The following is a 19,661-nucleotide window of genomic DNA, read 5'->3' on the forward strand; positions in this document are numbered from 1 at the left end:
GACTGCGGGTGCCCCGAGCAGCGGTGACGGAGCGGCCCCGCCTGGAGACCCGGCTGTTGGCACCGCAAACCCTGGGGGCAGCGGAGGGAGATCTACTGCGACGGTGTCGCCCGCGGAGGACCCGAAGGTGCCGGTGGCCCAGGACCGCGGTGATCGGAGCGGTCCGTGGACGGTGAGGCGGGCTCCGGACACGCCCCCAGGGCTAATCGAGGCCGCAGCTGCGGCCGGACCGGGAGAAGACACAGGCCGGGACCACTGGTGAGACGGCACAACTGCGGGCGCTGGCGGATGCTCGGAGGGGGCGCCGGGGAACTTTGGCGACCCGCAGTGTGCCTGGACAAGATCGCTGACCGGCCCCCCAGTGGTGAGGGAGGCTCGGCACCGGCCCGGGAACTACGCGAGGCCGCGGCTGCGGCCTAGCAGGAGACGCCCGAAGGCGGAGGGCGCCAGCGGAGTAGCGATTCCTGTCGGGCTAATCACCGACAAACGACGGCCTGCCCCGAGCACTGCAGTGGTCCTGGCCGGGGGCAACGAGGCTTACCCCCCAGGAGTTCCCACCCCCCGCAATCTAGCAGAAGCGCCCCGAGGTGACAAGGGGAGTACAAAGCGACCAGGGGCATTGCGGATAGCCCGCAAGAGGAACCAGGGCTTACGGAGCACGACACCGGCATGGAGCTGGCACCGCTGTGACACTGGGCCTAAAGACCGAGCCTGAACAGGGGCGCTGTGCAGGAGAGCAGTGCGGAGCTGGGACAGGCCCCTCTCGTGTGGTCGGCTGCCGGCAGCAGGGGATCCTCGGCGCCCAGCGGGTCACGCCTGGGGGCCGGAGGGGTGCAGGTTGGAGCATTGGAATCGGGCTGCTTGGAGCCAGGCCCTGGACAGAGCTTTCCCCCTTTCCCCGCGGATTCGACGGACGAGGTGAGGTGTGGGCTGGGTGAGTGCATTGGGAAGCGGAGCCCCCAGAGGAGCTACAGACTGCCCTAAGTAGAGCGCGAAGTCCGCACCAGGGTGGCCTGGAGACACGACAGCACCCGAGACCCGGTGCACGTCAGGGAAGGGGGAGTGCCCTGGGGACAGCAACTGAGTGACACTGGGCTCCGAAGGAGTGGACGAAAGCCGGGGGCCCGACCTTGAGTCCAGGAAGCCATCAGGGACAGGCCTATGTAGCGGGGGCTCTCGAGGGCTCACGCCGGGGATTGGAGCCTGATCGGGGGCAGAATTGGCCGGGGCCTGCTACAGTTTATTCACGAGCTGCAGAGCAAAGAGGAGGATGGCTGGGCAGAAGGGAGGCAAGGGCAGCAACCGCACGCTCACGGACTTGCTCAATAAACCACCAGGCAAAGGGGACAAGACCTCAACGCAGTCGGGAGGCGCTTGCGGATCTCAGGGGGGGAGCAGCGGAGAACCCCCGGTCACCAGATCCTTTTTAGAATCCCTCTTCGGGACACTGAGAGACGACTTCCAAGAGTTGAAAAAGGAAGTGGCAGGTGAGGTACGAGAACTGCGCAGAGAGGTGGATGGTCTCGGAGAGAGGGTGGAAGCGGTTGAGAGCTCAACGCAAAGACAGGACGAGGAGATTACGCACTTGCAGCAGGAGGTACTCCGCCTCCGGGACCAACACATAGACCTTCAACTGCATAATGAGGATCTGGAAAACAGATCAAGACGGAACAACATCAGGGTCCGGGGAGTGCCATCCACAGAAGAGACCTCCGGCATAGTGGCCTATCTGCAGGAACTGTTCCGCACTGTCCTTGGCGAACCTGCGGATTTCCCCGTTAAGATTGATAGGGCCCACAGAGTAGGCCCGCAGCGGCGTGCAAATGGACCCCCACCGGACGTGCTGGCTTACCTTCCTGACTTCCCGCTGAAAGAGCGGATTATGTACGAGGCGAGAAAGAAACAGACGATAGCATTTAGAGGTCATCAAGTCGCGCTGTATCAAGACCTCGCTGCGACCACGCTCCAGAAGCGCAGGGCGTTCAAGATTGCAACGGACTTCCTGAGGCAACACGACACGCCCTACTCCTGGGGGCACCCTTTTCGCCTCATATTCCGTTGGAATGGAGAGTCCCACCAGCTGCGGTCTCTTCAAGATGTCTGCGAAGTGCTAGGGATCACAGCAGAGGAGGAGGAATCGTCCACTCCACGGAGGAGGAGGGATTCTACTGATGGAGGCTGGCGGAGAGTCTCGAGACACAGGACACAGAGAGCCTCGCAGAGACCGGCTTCGCCCACAATCAGATCTGGGATGGCGGACGCGATTCGATCAGCAGCCGAGTCCTCGGCGGTTGAGGGAGAAGTGGCACTAACCGCATAACATGTCTCCGGGGGGAGATTGACACTGCATTACTGATGAAGCTGGCTTTGGGGGGGGGGGTGGACGCGGGAAGGCGAGGGAGGGGTGCTGGAGGCAAGTCGCCCACGAAGGTAATTCACCACAGACTTGTCCGAGAGGGGCAGGCCTGGGACTAATTGGACTACGACCGGTTGGTAAGGATGGGTTGGGAGGTTCAAGTTGGGGTTGGGGGGGGGGACTGCGGGGATCCGGGAGTTGGGGTTCGGGGGCCTTGGGATCCGAGGGGGGGGGAGTTCGGGGAAGCGCTGTCCGGTGCTGCTGTTATGTTCGCTCAGCTTAGCCAAACCTCATGGGCCGATCCGAAGGCAGAATTGGCACTTGCTGCCTTTGCTTGTCAGGTGCTGGAAGGTTGCATTAATCTGGTATGGCAGGATTGAAGGTTGTGACCTTGAATGTGAAAGGGCTAAACAATCCCACGAAACGTAGGGCGGTTCTCTCCTTGTTGGAAGCCTCGCGGGCAGACATTTGTCTGCTGCAAGAGACGCACTTGCTGGTTGGTGACTGTCATAGGTTACGGTCCCGTTCCTTCCCCACAGTTCTTCTCCTCCAACACCACTAAAACGGCAGGAGTGGCTATATTGGTCTCTAATTCCTTTAGGGGGGAGGTGCTACACAAGTTAGCTGAGCAAAGGGGGAGACTGCTGGCATACAGATTTAAGTTGGGGCCTTTGCACTTCACGGTGGGGTCGGTTTACTGCCCAAACGAGCGTCAGGAACATTTCCTCCACAATACACTGGTGGATGTCACAGCATCTCCCGACAGGCACCTCATTCTGGGGGGGGACCTGAACCTGGTGTTTGACTCCTCACTAGATAGATCAGCGCAGCGCTTTCCACAGACCGGGGAATTGTCGCCCACTATGAAAACACATTTAGCTGACCTCGATATGCACGATCTCTGGAGAGGATTTCACCCCACAGATAGGGACTATTCTTATTTCTCACACGCACATAAAACATATGCACGGCTGGATTATCTGCTCGTCTCTGGCCCGGTTCGGGACATGGCCTCTGCCTCTGAGGTGGGGGTCATCTCTCTATCAGATCACGCACCGGTCTCGGGGACCTTTCTGGCCCCGTCGACCCCGGTTCGGCGCGGAGTCTGGCGTCTGCGAGACACCCTTCTACACAAAAAAGTGGTGGTGCAGCGTATTACTGAGGCAGTGACTGAATTTCAACTGCATAACTCTAACCCCGACACCACATTGGCGACTCAATGGGGAGCACTTAAGGCGGTTCTGAGGGGAGAATTCATAACAATATCGGCAGCCGAAAATAAGGAGAGGAAAGTTAAACGGGAAGAACTTACGCACAAGGTCAGGGAATTAGAACAGGTGCACCGACGAACGGGGGCCCCTAGGATTTGGAAACAGCTAAAGGCGGCGAGGAAACTCCTGTCCTCTCTCTGGACCTCGACAGGGCTGAATATGCGGCTCTTCGTCTGAAACACGCATACTACACGGGAGGGGATCGCTGTGGCAGGTTATTAGCAGCTAAGCTCAGAATCGCACACCAATGCCGTCGAGTCAAGGAACTTGCGGTGCCAGGTGAGCGCACAGTCACTGAAGACGTCGAAATAGCCGAAGCTTTTCGACAGTTCTACTCGGAGCTCTATGCGGAGGACGGCGCAACGACTGGGGACCCTGATGAATATCTGGACTCAGTGACTCTCCCGTCCCTAGCTCAAATTCAAACTGACTACCTAGATCGAGAGATTAGGATAGAAGAGGTTGTTACGGCGATCGCTAGGCTGAAACTCGGGAAGGCTCCGGGACCAGACGGATACACCACCCTCTTCTATAGGACGTTCTGCACTACCTTGGCTCCAATACTGACCAAGCTGTTTAATTCTTTCGACTGCCCCGGTGCTATCCCGCCGGATCTTCTGCGCGCCACGGTATCAGTCATACCGAAACCAGGGAAGGACAGGGCTCAATGTGGCTCGTACAGGCCGATTTCCCTCCTAAACGTTGACCTTAAAATCTATACGGGGATCCTGGCTGCGAGGCTGGCACAGTATCTCCCTGGGCTGATTGAACCGGACCAGTCCGGCTTTGTACCAGGTAGGCAAACGGTGGATAATACCAAGCGGTTGGTGCACGTACTGGAGAAGGCTTCGCGGGTCCCTGGGGAAAGGATGCTCCTCTCAGTCGACGCCGAGAAAGCGTTTGACCGGGTGCACTGGCCGTATCTCGAGCGGGTGATGGCTCGGATGGGCATAGGGGAGAAATTTAGGTGCATGGTCTTTAATTGTTATAAGTTCCCGTCGGCGACGGTGCGTGTCAATGGCTGTGGATCGAAGCGCTTTTATATTGAACGCGGCACGAGGCAGGGATGCCCGCTGTCTCCTTTACTCTTCGCTCTCTACATGGAGCCTTTTGCCCAGAGAGTGAGACAAAATCCAGATGCTACGGGAGTGCGGATGGGAGGTTATACCCACACGGTCAGCTTATATGCAGACGATGTCATCTTTGCGCTGGAGGATCCGCAGAGGGCTTTACCCGCGTGTATGGGAGAGCTTGGGGCCTTCGCGAGAACGGCCGGATTTAAGATGAATCTGGGGAAATCCACGGCATTAGATATCTCCCTGACACCTGAGACGAGACAAGATTTGCAGAGGCGTTACCCACTAAGATGGTCACGGGAACACGTGCCGTATTTAGGTATCCTGCTGGCTCCCACACTGTCAGCGATAGTGGCGGTTAATTACGAGACATTAGGCCAGAAGGTGAAAGAGGAACTAGGGAGGTGGAATAAGGGGACGATATCGTGGCTAGGCAGGATAGCGGCGCTGAAGATGACAGTGCTACCACAGATCCTATATCTCTTCCGGGCTCTTCCGCTGCAGCCCCCTAAGGGCTGGATACGGATGATGCAGACTGCTCTATCCCAATTCGTCTGGCAAGGCCGTAAACCCCGAATGAAGAGAGCACTGACGACTCTAGCGCCGGAGGCGGGTGGACTGGGAGTCCCTGACCTTCAAAAATACTTCCAGGCGTCACAGTTGAGGTACTTAGTGGAATGGAGCAGATGGGAGTCGGACAAGCACTGGCTCTTCCAGGATCAGGCAGTGGCGGGCCGGCCATTGCAAGAAATACCGTTCCTACGCAGACAACACAGACCCCCAAATCTCTACGCCTCCTATGTTACTAGGGTGCCGCTGAGGGTGTGGGATGCCACTAGCGAACTATTCGAGCTTACTTCGTTCCCTTCTCCGTTCACTCCTATTGTGAACAATCCGGACTTCACGCCTGGGATGGAACCGGGTGCCTTTGCGCACTGGCGTGAGAAAGGCTGCAGAGCGCTTTTTCATGTGTACGGGAGGGATGGGATCCTCCCCTTTGAGGACCTTAAAGAGAATTACCAGCTGGCCGAGGCGGATAGGATGCGATATTGGCAAGTCAGACATTGGGCACTACAACCGCAGGTGCGGGACGCGGCGGACAGGGACCTGCTCCCTTATGAGCGATGGATGGCGACGCGTACATCGGATGTAAAACTCATATCGGATCTGTATAAAATGCTACAGCCTCCGCCCACACACATCTATAATCCTGGTAGGGAGAGATGGAACAGGGAACTGGGGAGAACGCTCAGCCACAAGGAGTGGGAACAAATCTCATACTGAGCACGACACTCTGCATATCACGTGGGGCTCACAGAAACCTTCACCAAGGTGTCAACGTACTGGTATCGCACTCCCGAACGTTTGCACGAAATGAACAGGCTCATAGACACTACATGTTGGCGCGCTTGTGGGCACAATGGGACACTGACGCATATCTTATGGGATTGCCCGCTGATACAGGACTATTGGAAGGAAGTGATCGATGAAATTGATACATGTTTTGGGATAGAGTTGCCTCGTTTCCCGGCCTATACGTTACTGGGCCTGCCTAATGCCTTAATGTTCCCGTTGAAATCCCGGAGAGGGAGACACATAGCCATCGCTTTGGGCTCAGCTGTGCAGAACATTCTGATACACTGGCGCACTTCCACTGTTCCCTCGATCACGGGCTGGCTGCACAGGCTGTGGCACGTACTGGGCATGGAGAAACTTTCGCTTACACTGGCTGGGGAGGCAGACCAATTCACTGAGTTGTGGCAACCATTCCATGCTCTACTAGCTACTGAATTCAGGGAGCTTACGTGCCCCAGATACCTGAGACTCCTTAGGCTTACACCGCCGATCACTTGAACGGCCAATAGGGATCGGGAGGGTCGGGTACGCATGCTGAGTAAATAATAGGAGAGGGCTTGTGAGTTTCTGAGATCTTTCTTGCAGAACACCGGACGGGGAGTTGGGGGATGGGGGAGAGGGTGGGTATGAGGGACAGTTGGGGTAGTTTGTTACATTGAATATGAGGTACAGAGGGATTGTTATTTGCTTTCTGATTGACATTCGAATGCAACGCTCGAGGACGCCGCCCAGGGCGGCTCTTACCTAGCACAGACTGTAGTACTCGGTAGGTGGCGGTGAGCTCTGGAGAAAGCATTGATTTTTCAAGCTGGGAACTGTCTATTATTGCATAAAAAGAATTTTTTTTTTTTTTTTTTTCTTCTTGTTTTACATTGCTGTACCACTGTACTTCCTTAATAAAATACTTAAACCTAAAATGAACAATACATGATATACAAAGGCGTTTGGGCATGATAAAAAATAACAGTCAATGAAATCGTCATTATGGGACTACGTGGTTGTAAAATACAGTTATTAAAATATAAATTACGGGTCAGTTAATTAAGAATTTAAAAACGCTAAAAACTTTAAAAAGGAAGGATAATGGCCGTCTATTTCACTTGAGTCCCAGAGCTTCCCCCCCCCGGTGTCCCTCCTCAGCCCCTCCATATACGGACTCCAACTATATAACCAAGTAGTCAGTTTATGAGGGATTGGAGTGCTATTTAATAGCTTTGCTATTCCATTTTTAGCAAATTTCTACGGATTAACCACATAGAAAACAGGAGCTTAGATACAGAAACCACACAGACCGGGTCGGTATTCGACTTTAAGATCCTAAAGAAGTCTAGGTAGTTCCTGACACCCATGTTCCTACATAGCTGGATAATCCATTTACGCCTAAGATATTTGTATGCACCACAGAAAAGCGTAACATGGATTAAAGTTTCTTCCTCGGTCTGACACCCAGGGCAGAGATAAGTGGAGTCTCCCGCCCACGTGTTGGTGATTGCAAATAGCGGGAGAGTACCAAATCTAAACTGTAAAAATAGCTTCTTAGCTAGGGTAGGATGGATGATGTCCAGAGCCTTTTTCGAATTCATAGTGGCTCTTAAAATCAAAAAATCTATAGGTCAGACTAGAAAGGTTCACTGACTGGAAGAATTGGGCTTATTTGTGCCCCTTCAGTACATTTGCCAACAATTTCTTGGAAATAGCTAGGCAAGAGACTTCAGGATCTGACCACAGACTTTCCAGGCCGATTGTCCTAAAAGAATGTCTAACGTATGAAAACCAAGGTAAACTACCCGCCCCAAGCGTACACAACACAACATTTAGCTCGTTCTTGTAACTAGCCAGCTCTGGGGTGCTCCATAGCCTCCGCCAATGCAATAGTGGTCGGATGGAGATAATGTCCGCTACAGGAACACTATTTAAATCCATCCTTAGCGGGACAAGCAGAGTACTTTTAGGTAAGGTCAGAATGTGTCTAAGTAAATTATTTTCCGTGACTGTGAGGGCGTTCCGTGGCTTATGCCCCCACAGTTCTGCTCCATAGAGAGATGCTGAACTCGCTTGCACCCTGTAGATTTCCAGTGGAGGGCTTAGATTTTTAACAACGCAACTCCTATGAACTTTTAGGATATCCCCAACTGCCTGGGTAAGTTTTATGTTGGCCTTAACCAGCTGGGGGCCCCACCCCATTTTTTCAGTCAGTGTAAGTCCAAGGTAATCGAAGGTAGGGACCCTTTCAAGTACTCCATGTTCTAATTGCGGATGTGGGCAATTGGTAGATTTTGGATTAAAAACCATGTATTTCGTTTTTTTAATGTTAATCACAAGATTCCTTTTTTGGTAGAACTGTGCGAACTGGTTTAGGACGCGCTGCATACCCCGAGCTGACTTAGACAGCAGCAGGGTATCATCCGCAAACATTAAGGCGGGAAACCTAGTCTGGGCCAATTTGGGGGAGTCTAAATCTGTTTTATCTCTCACTGGCCCTTTCGACTGGACAGGGAGAAAGATTGTGCATAAATGGGTATGCAAATTTTTGAATCATGTAAATTTGCCTCTCTTTCTGTGTTTTTTCTTCTTTAATATCTATTCCACCCAACATCCCCAGGTATTGCGAATGTTCACATTTTTTACCAATATGGTGTTTCCGTAATAAAAAAAACAGAACACCCTGTGAACCACTTTTGACTGTGCCACATGGTAAGTTGCTATCTTTAAAGGTGAATGTTCCATATTTTTAGGTGTTGTGTTGGGCTCAGTGTTAGTCTCTGTGAACCTTAACTAAACCCCAACTTATATTTGTCCTCAAGGTCCTTTCTGATATATCCTTAAGCCTGCCTAGGTTGATCACCACTATATAGAACGGTTATAAATAAAATATACATATGTGTATACATCAGTACAATTGACTCGTATGGGCATGGCAACACAAATGTTGATAAGGTAAAATATGGTGCATGGGTTAACACAAAATTACATGTATTTACACAACACTTTCTGATCGATGCTGTCTCCTTCTTTTCGTAAAAAAAGTAGTGCATAAAACAAAGCAACTGTCATTCACATCACATATGCAGCCTCTAAAGGGATAGGTGACCACTGTGTGGGCAGTGAAGTCAATTAATTGATATTGGAGGAAAGAAAAGAATTTGGAAAGCAGATCAAATGGGAAGGGAGCATAAGAATCGTTCCCAGAAACAAAGAATAGGGCGCCATACTCACAACGTCTGGATGGATTGAAGAGGCACAAAGAGCCCCTTGCTGATGGTTTGCAGCTTGTTGTCATAGAGGGACAGCAGGTTGAGATTCTGCAGATCCTGGAACGTGTTCACTCTCAGGCAGTTGATCTTGTTGGCATTGAGGAGTCTGGAAGCAATAAGAACAAGTTAGCACTTCTTGCAGCTTCCATTTCAGATGCTAAACACAGACACATTAAAAAAGGTTTAAAAACCTGGGTGTTCTAGTCAATTGCAATGCCACTGTCAATATCTGTTGGAAATCTCACAACAGCGCCTTGAGACGCTCCCAGGGTGATATGGCTGCACTTAACAAGACCCAATTAATAATAATAATACTAATAATAATTAGGGGCCCGATTCACAGAATGAACTTAAGACTCAATCCTAAACTTACTACTATTTTGGTATTCACAGAATGCACTTACTACTTTTGGCATTCACAAAAGTTAGGACTTTGTCTTAAGTTTGTCTTAAGACAAACTTAAGACAGACTTAAGACAAAATCCTAACTTCTGTGAATACCAAAAGTAGTAAATTCATTCTGTGAATGCCAAAAGTAGTAAGTGCATTCCGAGAATACCAAAATAGTAGCAAGATAGGATTGAGTCTTAAGTTCATTCTGTGAATCGGGCCCATTGTTTACCTAGCTGTTCACTATAAGGCTCCGGAAAGAGCAATGACAGGGTGCACACGTTTTAACTACTTAATAGGAGGTTTATGTCTAATTCCTTGTGCCACTAACAGATTCATTCCACACTGCCATGGTTGAGATTTAAGGTAATTACATTGCCAACATTTTACTCTATGGGCGAAGATGAGTGCAGCTCACACCCAAAATGTTTGGTTCTATCTTTTTCTCGAGTGTTCCAGTATGACAAGAACAGAATCACATAGGGGATGCAGGTCTGCTTAATTGTGGAATAGCTGATATGATTCAATCCAACCTTACAAAGCCTCCTCAACCATCCAGTATACCCTTGGAAGGCATGATTAACAACTCAGAAGGCATAGCATAAAACTCTGGAAGTTATGTCATTAAATCATGGGATACGTCATAAAACTCTTGAAAGGCGTGTCCAGAAAGCTTCAGGAGGTTCCATACAACCCTAGGAAGCATGGCATAAAGCCCCAGTAGTCATGTTATAAATCAAGGGGACCCATGGCTTTGTCAGTTATGAGTTCTCAATATATTGGAAAAATCTCCTAGAAACAACTGCCTTTCATAAAAGTGTAAGAGAATTCTGTTATTCTCTCAATTCGTCTAAGATTTCAAAGTTCCTTCAATGCACTTTTATAGTCAACACTCTCTTCCTTACACCCTTGAGACAGGATCCCTTATAGTTCGGGTAGTCTAAAAATATATTTAAATCAAGAAGTATTATAGATGTTTGCATGACCAGTGGCAGTTTAAGCGCGTGGGTTTCATAGCATCAGGCTGAGCAGTCACTTTTTGCAAAGGATATTTTCTACTAAAATACACCTGGGTGTTACACTTCGTCATTAACTACAAATATCACTTCAACCTGAGCGGATTATTACTCAAGAAAGATGAATGTTGGCTATCCTATCACCCACAAGAAGCAAACAATTAGCCACATAGGTGAAGGAGGAGTGAGATGTAACTAGACTTCCATCTAATAGTTAGCTTTCCCTTTTTACCTAGCTCGTCATCGAAGTTCTAAGGTTGTTATGAAGACACATAACAATATTATGACACCCTACACATGCCCACAACCACTAATTTACGCCATTTGGTCTATATCTGATATTTCCTCACTGCATAGTCAATAAGTAAGTATGATGTTTTGAGTAGTCACCTCTTAATTAGTTGGATCTACTGCAGGGCTTTAAATACGATGAAAAAACTTGGGTGGGGGGAAGGGTCCCTATGAGGGGCATGGCCAATGTAATTAATGGTGTGTCTTAAACACGCGTAAGCTAAAAATCTGTGCTTAGCATAGTGTGTCGCCCCACTGGTACTTTGTTGCTCTGTCATTACATCTAGATATATAATGCAACAAGTAACATTACATCTACACCAAGCCAGGGCTATTTGCTTTGTCAATGGCTGTTAGTTGCATAAGATAATGATAAATAAGTAACAACTATGGCTATGTTGTGTATAATATTGAACATGCTTGTTATTAAATGATGAAACTGAAAACTGAAATGAGTCTCTGTGAAGTTACATCAAAGACAGGGAAGGGTGGTATTGCTGCAGAAAGAAAAACAATGTCACCCTCAGGGTCAGGTCAAAAATGGATAGCTCTATAAGCACCAGTCTCAGCACCTGCCTTTTAGAACTGCTCGCTCTGAACACCGGCTGCACCCGACCCACTTCCAACCCTGACCTACCGTAATCCTTACAAAGGGTACAGGGAAATTTTACCTACAAGTTTCCAATCTTCCCCGAAAATGAACTTTTCTGTGCTGCAACATAGGGTTGATGCAAGCCATTTAACTTTTTAATTTCTACAACTGAAATAGAGATCCCAAACAAGTTACAGGTATAGTGGTTGCAGCAGGAAACCCCAGAATGCATTGCTAAAACTTATATGATATGTGTTAATACAGATATTTCTCAATGGTTCGTGGTAGTTCTTGGAGGGTACGTGCGAGTGAGTTATGCCGCAGTGCTATATTGCAGTTGCTGGAAGACTGTACTGTTTCAATAGGAAACGCTTAAACTCCATGCATTGAAATATTTGAGTGTGACCTTTAGAATAAAATTGCACCATAGAACACAAACATTATATTTCATCTTTGCATGCTCACTTGCACAGACAGGGCAAATTATTTTTAACTGAATGAAATGTGTTGCCCTTAGTATTCTGGGCATAATGATGGCTGAATACACTTAGGGTACAGTTAAGAAACCCAAACATGGAATACTAAGTGGAAAAATAAAGCTGATTGTTTATGTACATCAAAGCTTCCCCGGAGTGTGGGATCAAAATTTACAGCTTTAGGTCTCACTTCGAGGAGGAGCCTTTGAAGTGCAAAGGGTATGGTGATCATGCCCCCTTTATCGCACTCTTTACAGAAATGAAATTTAATCTTCTCTTGGTTATATGCTCTCAAAATGTCACCTACTTTAGTCATACATGAACCAACCTACCATCTACTAGAACCGCTCCGATCATGGAACAGTACTTTTGTGGCAATTTACGACGGCCTATTAAAATGAAATCTTGTATTAATAATAATTACTACAAGTGTATATAGCACACTCGGCCACTTGTCTGGTCTGTGGCTACTGCAAACAGCCGTAAATTATTACCCAATTCCTTGTGCTCATTTTATCAATCTCAGAAGGATGAAAGTCTGACTCACCTTGTAGGGATTCAAGCCTGTGACCCTCAGATTGCACCCAGATCTCTACACAGGCGCATATAGAACACTGCACCGAGAATGTGCCCTTGAGCGCAGTTGCCCAAGGACATCAGCAGATGTGTTTGAAAGTGCTTATTATAAACATCAGGGTTGAATTCCAGGCATTGTAGTTTTATAGCTGAAAGTCACTTGTTGTTTTTATAAGCCTTTTACGAGTCTATAATATTGCCTTTCTCGATTTCCAAAATTACCTGGTTCTGTTTACGATCAGAGATACAAACATATGCCTCTGGTACTCAAGTATGGTTTACTAGTATATCAAGTAAACAATTGACTAATATATATGAGCAAATAAATCAACAAAAATGATAAACTCAGATGGAATTCACTAACGTCCCGGGGGAAATAGCCTAGAATGTGTACATGGATAAAGGCTGCTCCGTGAATACCAACAAGCTGAAGGGGCGACTTCGTCCCACCGCACAAAGCGGCGCAGTTCTCTCATCCTGGAGAGGTCAGGGTCCCATCCGGGTCCAGTGATGACTGACAGGATATTCATGAGAGCCTTCTGAAGGCAGACACCGACAAGGGCGCTGCGCTGTGTGAGCCTTCACTCTGATTGGAGCATCCGGAGACCCAAAACAGTGCAAGGCAGGCTTTGTACTCTTTGTCGGTGATATATACCAACTGAGTAAAGGAGCAACACAAATAACGTTTTTTGAGAACAGGTGAATGCAGCATTTCACATTACCGTTCACTGTAAAAACAAGCATTAGAAATGCAATAGGTCTCGCAGCATTAGAGTTAGTGCTTTTAGAATTGTTTATGGTTTTTTTTTGTAAATCTTTAGCATGAGGTTGAGGGTGAGTGAGGGTGAGGGGTTGAGGGTGAGTGAGGGTGAGGCTGAGGGGTTGAGGGTGAGGGTGAGTGAGGGAGGGTGAGGGGTTGAGGGTGAGTGAGGGTGAGGGATTGAGGGTGGGTGAGGGGTTGAGGGTGAGTGAGGGTGAGGGGTTGAGGGTGAGTGAGGGTGAGTGAGTGAGGGTGAGTGAGGGTGAGTGAGGGTGAGTGAGGGTGAGTGAGGGTGAGTGAGGGTGAGTGTGTGTGAGTGAGGGTGAGTGGGGGTGAGTGAGGGTGAGTGTGGGTGAGGGATTGTGGGTGAGGGATTGAGGGTGAGGGGTTGAGGGTGAGTGAGGGTGAGGGGTTGAGGGTGAGTGAGGGTGAGGGAGGGTGAGGGGTTGAGGGTGAGTGAGGGTGAGGGAGGGTGAGGGGTTGAGGGTGAGGGGTTGAGGGTGAGTGTGGGTGAGTGAGGGTGAGGGGTTGAGGGTGAGTGAGGGTGAAGGTGAGTGAGGGTGAGGGTGAGTGAGAGTGAGGGTGAGTGAGGGTGAGTGAGGGTGAGTGAGGGTGAGTGAGGGTGAGTGAGGGTGAGTGAGGGAGGGTGAGGGTGGGTGAGGGAGGGTGAGGGTGGGTGAGGGTGAGTGAGGGTGAGTGAGGGTGAGTGAGGGTGAGTGAGGGTGAGTGAGAGTGAGGGTGAGTGAGAGTGAGGGTGAGGGTGAGTGAGAGTGAGAGTGAGGGTGAGTGAGAGTGAGAGTGAGGGTGAGGGTGAGTGAGAGTGAGAGTGAGGGTGAGTGAGAGTGAGAGTGAGAGTGAGAGTGAGAGTGAGGGTGAGGGAGAGTGAGAGTGAGGGTGAGTGAGGGTGAGGGTGAGTGAGGGTGAGTGAGGGTGAGTGAGGGTGAGTGAGGGTGAGTGAGGGTGAGTGAGGGTGAGTGAGGGTGAGTGAGGGTGAGTGAGTGAGGGTGAGTGAGTGAGGGTGAGTGAGGGAGGGTGAGGGTGGGTGAGGGTGAGTGAGGGTGAGTGAGGGTGAGTGAGGGTGAGTGAGGGTGAGTGAGGGAGGGTGAGGGTGGGTGAGGGTGAGTGAGGGGTTGATGTTGAGGGGTTGAGGGTGAGTGAGGGTGAGTGAGGGGTTGAGGGTGAGTGAGGGTGAGGGGGAGTGCGGAAGCAGCACGGAGGGCAGGGAAGGGCGGAAGCAGCACGGAGGGCGGAAGCAGCACAGAGGGCAGGGAAGGGCGGAAGCAACAGGGAGGGCAGGGAAGGGCGGAAGCAACAGGGAGGGTAGGGAAGGGCAGAAGCAACAGGGAGGGCAGGGAAGGGCGGAAGCAACAGGGAGGGCAGGGAAGAGCGGAAACAGGGAGGGCAGGGAAGGGCGGAAGCAACAGGGAGGGCAGGGAAGGGCTGAAGCAACACTGAGGGCAGGGAAGGGCTGAAACAAAACGGAGGGCAGGGAAGGGCTATTTTGTATTTTATTGTAAATATGCGGACACAGAGGCATCAATAATAACAAAAACAGTGGAGTCAAAGGATTTCTTAAGCCTTCATTGTTGAAGCAGCATCCTTCTTTTAATGTGTGGATTCAATACATGCGCAGCCAATGCGTTTCACCCTGTTTAGGTGGTGCGACTTCGAATTCCTTGGCTGCTTGATACAATTAATTATACGTTAATGTCACTGAGATTGAAACATTAAACCTGCATACTACAAAATTCTCTGCACCTAACTTACGTCCTTATTGTGCGGTTTTACTTAGATTTTAACCGTAGAACTTCAGTTGTGTGCAGATCTCTGCGGCAAGTCCATAAATCCACTGAGCTTGTCACCCCTGAGCTACGTCACTAGATGCAAACCCAGCTCTGACAGGTTAGAAAAAGATTTCCGCAGCATACACATTAGTCTACTGAGCTATCTCACCGATTTTGGAACATGGACTCGCAAGTTAACTGCAGGTTACTGCAACAGTGAGCTAGCTAACCGGAAACAGAACCATATAGCTGCACGGTACCTCACTGAGGAGCTGCCTAGCTTGGATCATGACCTTGGACATGCAGGTGTTCTTTCCCTAGCTGTCACGCTCGAACTTGAACCTTTGACCTGCAGATCACACTCAAACCGAACGTATATGTAGCTGGCGCATTACCCCGCTGAGGTATCCAGCTGCTTTGGGTAATCTGAGATCTCGCTGAGTGCGAAAAACATTAAGTAAAGTATGTTTTTTCAAGTAAACCTCCTTTTCCACCGTACACCCCTTGGTCTTCGATAGTGAAAGCTGGTGTTGCGGATGAAAGTCTTTGTGTCACGAAGGGGTTAAGGGGTGCATTCCGATCCCGTTCCTCAGGGGCCGCGGCGGAGCGTGTGGGTGTCTGCGCGCGCTGAGTCACGCCTGGCCGCCGCGAGCTCCCTATAAGCGCGCGCACGGGCGGGGAGAGTGCGAGGAGCAGAGGCTGCAGGCGCTCGAGCCCCCGGGACCGGAAACCGAGGCACCGTCGCGACCCTTCCGGATCTCTGTGAAGAAAGACTTCCCTTGCACGGTCGTTGGATCAGAGAGATCTCTATGGAAACAATTGCACTAAGGTTTAAATCTTGCACAGTGGACGGCGACATATAGTCCAGGAAACTCGCGCACATTGGAAGATCTGCTTGGAAACTCTTTGGGGTCCCTATCAGAAATTCGTGGAAATAAATTCAAACTTAAATAAACAAGAGGAAATCAGGGGACGATCGGGGGTGCAAGGGAAATCGGAACCCCGGCAGGAGAAGATCAGGAGCTAGGATCGGGAGGCAGAGAGTTGAGGCAGGCAGGCAGGCATGGGAGGGGAGGAGGAGGGGAGGAGGAGGGGGGAGGAGAGCGAAAGGATCGGAGACACGGCGGGTAAAATAAACAAAAAAAAAAAAGCCGGAGGGAAGAGAGGGGAGGGGGGAGGAGAAATGCGACACGGCGGGAAGGGGAGGGGGCGGAACGGGGGCGGAGAGGGGAGAGAGAGAGTAGGCAAGGGTAAACAAACACGGACGTGCACGCGCCCGTGACTTTTAAGGTCAATGCGCATGCGCATAAGCTTAATGCGCATGCGCATTGACCTTAAAAGTCACGGGCACTGCAAGGAATCGCCACGATTCCTTGCAGTTAGATAAAGAGTCGATGAGCCCCTATAGTCTCGCTTGCTCGATGCGCATGCGCATCGACAGGCGAGACCTAAAAATTCTGAAAAAACAAGGTGCAGTGATATATTTTTGCACAAAAGCCATCTCAATGAATACAAATATTTTGTGAAGCTCCGGTGGTGCAGGAGCCTGCTCCATATTTACCATGCAACACTAAGCCACTTTTTTTGGCTTAATGCTGGCTTGTAAATATTGTTCCCTTTAACGCAGTTTTCTGCTTTTCCCCTGCACCAGCATAGGGGAAAAGGACAGGAGGTCGCCGTATCTGATAGGTACGGCACATTCCTGCCCTTTTCTTTTGCCATTGGGCAGCGCAGGAGGAAGGCCTGCGGTGCTGTCCTACAGCAAAAAAACTCATAAATGAGGCCCTTTGTTTCCAGCTGCTTCCAGAAACAGCAGGTTTAATTAATGTAGCTTTATTGATCCTGGAGATGGTCAGAAATGCTAGTTATTAGTTCTGACAAGGACCAATGTTCAGACCCACTGACGTGAGGACGCAAGGACCCTAAAGGACAATAACATTATCTATTTGATTAGATTTTAACACTTTTAGCCTACAAACAAGCAGAGCAGCACAGTCAGTCCATTTCCACTCCCAACTTATCCCTCTCTCCCTTCAAAACCAGTCTCTTGCTTATTGCTAAAGCTTAAAAGGAGCAGTGGTGTGAGCGGGAGTCAGAGCTGTCCATCCCCGAAGGTCCAGGGCCATTTATGAAGAATCTGTTTGGTATTGCCATGCTCAACTGTTCAGGAATGTCCCAATGGAACTTGGGTACGAGCAATTTCATTGAGAATCTAAAAGTAAATGTTTGAAATGTTGGGTGCGTCATTGACAGAAAGGGACTGGCAGGGGACCACAAGTAATATCTATCACAGCTCCAGCATTTCAATGTTTGTCTCTCTCCCTGTTTAATTTAGAACATTCAGGAATTTTCTAATGGCATCCAGTCATTTTACCTTGGGCTCTCCAGGTCATCAGAGCTGGGTCTGGTGGCTTAGTGGACTGGTGCGTCCACTCTAAGGGCCTGTGTTTGACCCCTTGATCCCAGGTTCAAATTTCAGCGGTTCCACTCCTACTTCATCCTCCTTAGGTCGATAAAATGAGTGCCATTGAGTTGGGTAACAATAAACATCTGTCATTCAGCGTCAAGGGACCTAAGGGTGAAGGTGTGCTTTACAAATACATGTCATGTTATTAGAGACCCTTTGCCTTGTTGTGCACACGTTTACTGTCACTACCTGTCTGAATGTAAAATTAAGAACACCAAGAAAAGGACAATGTGATTATGTTTAAGAACTTTTTTTTTGCGGAGTTTTATATAGCGCACACTTGACCCAAAGGTATCAGAGCGGTTTACATGAGCACCAGTTGCGTTACTCAAGGACACAATCATTTTTGTTAGGCACGGGGAGATTAAGGGATTGGCACAGGATGTTCAGTATCATTGCCGAGACTTGAACCTGGTTCTCCTGATTCGAGGTCGACCGCGCTAGCCGTTAGACCACATCCTCTTCATTCAGCCATCTATGGCACATATCCTACAGTGTTTCCTGCGCTTTGAACAAAGCATCTCTCTGTGTCCCTGATTCTTGTTATCCTCGCCGCGAGGACATGATGCATCAGGTGTGTAATGTATTTGGAGCTGTAAAGTCGGCCCATTCCCTGCTCCAGAACCCTCCACCACGGACACACAGGTCCCGCTCCCACAAAGACAGACGTGATTGGGCATCCCGCCTGCACACATGGCCCTGGGCCCAGAGAACATCCCTCTTTTATGTGTCTTCTTGTATTTCCCTGTAACCCGCCATAAATCTGGTTAGACCTGCGCAATAAAACGAATATCAGACTCACAGCAGCTGCAGGGAGGAAAGTCCATCAAAGAGCCCTTTGGGAATCTCCGCAATCTTGTTTCCATAGAGCACTCTGTAAAACAAAAGAAAGAAATGGCAAACAGTGTCAACTCGCGCGCGCCCCTCCCCGCGGCGGGTCATTATTGCAGCACGTGGGTTCCAGTGTGACAGATGTCTCCAAGCTGCAGTGCACAGAGCAGAGCTCCTGATCGCACTGCACTCTGCGATGGAGCGCATCTGTAAAGGAGATGGTATGAGACCGCTGTCACATCACTGTTCAAGGGAGGAGTTGGACAGCGTCCACGACTTCCATGCACAAGATTATTCATTCTGTCCTCTCTGTTGTCCGTTGCTAAGTGTTTACAAATTGGCAATTCAACACCCTCAGTGCACCTCCTGAAAGTTCGCTCTGTGGCCAAAAACACCCAGAGCTCTTGTTGTTCATATCGACGTTTGATCTATTGGCGTAAGAGTTATATAAGTGTGCCTCTGCTGGGCCAAAGTCCATGTGTGGTGCCCACACTCACTCCGAACGACCCGGACACATGAGGGCATATGTACAAGGAAATGTCGGAGCGTGGAGCTGCGCCAAATTTGGCAGCGCTGCTCTCCAGCATTTCCAAAGCACAGGGATGTGACGCATTTACAAAAATACAGTGCATCACACTGTTTTCCCTAGTGCTGGCACTAAAATTAGCTGGCTAGCGCCAAATCAGGGCCCCTTGCAGGGTGCCTGCGTTGCGGGGGATGATTTTATATGTGCAGGAAGGGACACCTTCCAGCACAAACAATCATTCAAGGCGTTTTGCTCTTTCTATGTGTGCTGTAGGATGCAGCACACATAGAAAACGCAAAAACGATAAATCAAAGTATTTATCCTCGTTTTGCCATTCTAACACCTGCCCTTGCGTGGCGTTAGTTTTGGATGTTGCCTCAGATTTACACCTTCCTGTAAATCTGGGGCAGCATCAAAAAGCCATGGGTGTGGCTGTGGAACGCCCAGAGCAACACCCATTGCACGCCCCCTTCATATTTACAAAGCGGCGTTAGGCCACAGAAAGTAGCTTAACACCACTTTGTAAATACGGAGCAGGGCACTGTGCCACAAGAACGTCGGTAAAAGTGACGTTCCAGGGGCTCCATTGCCTTGTAACTATGCTGCATGCTTCAAGCCCAGTGGAATAGACGTCCTAAT

The 19,661-nt window shown here is 49.7% G+C and overlaps 1 protein-coding gene across 3 annotated transcripts in view; it reads right to left on the bottom strand.

The window, feature by feature from the left end:
• SLIT3 (slit guidance ligand 3) overlaps nt 1-19,661 on the bottom strand; it is a 967,014-nt gene that overhangs the window by 207,849 nt on the left and 739,504 nt on the right. For all 3 annotated transcript variants that reach the window (XM_086931418.1, XM_086931419.1, XM_086931420.1), the window contains 2 exons: nt 18,468-18,539; nt 9,276-9,419 (listed from right to left, as the gene is read on the bottom strand). In XM_086931418.1, the coding sequence (XP_086787544.1) occupies nt 9,276-9,419; nt 18,468-18,539 (216 nt within the window). The remainder of the gene's footprint in view (nt 1-9,275; nt 9,420-18,467; nt 18,540-19,661) is intronic.

The sequence above is a fragment of the Lissotriton vulgaris genome, chromosome 7 (assembly GCF_964263255.1).
Source record: "Lissotriton vulgaris chromosome 7, aLisVul1.2, whole genome shotgun sequence".
NCBI classification, from domain to species: domain Eukaryota; kingdom Metazoa; phylum Chordata; class Amphibia; order Caudata; family Salamandridae; genus Lissotriton; species Lissotriton vulgaris.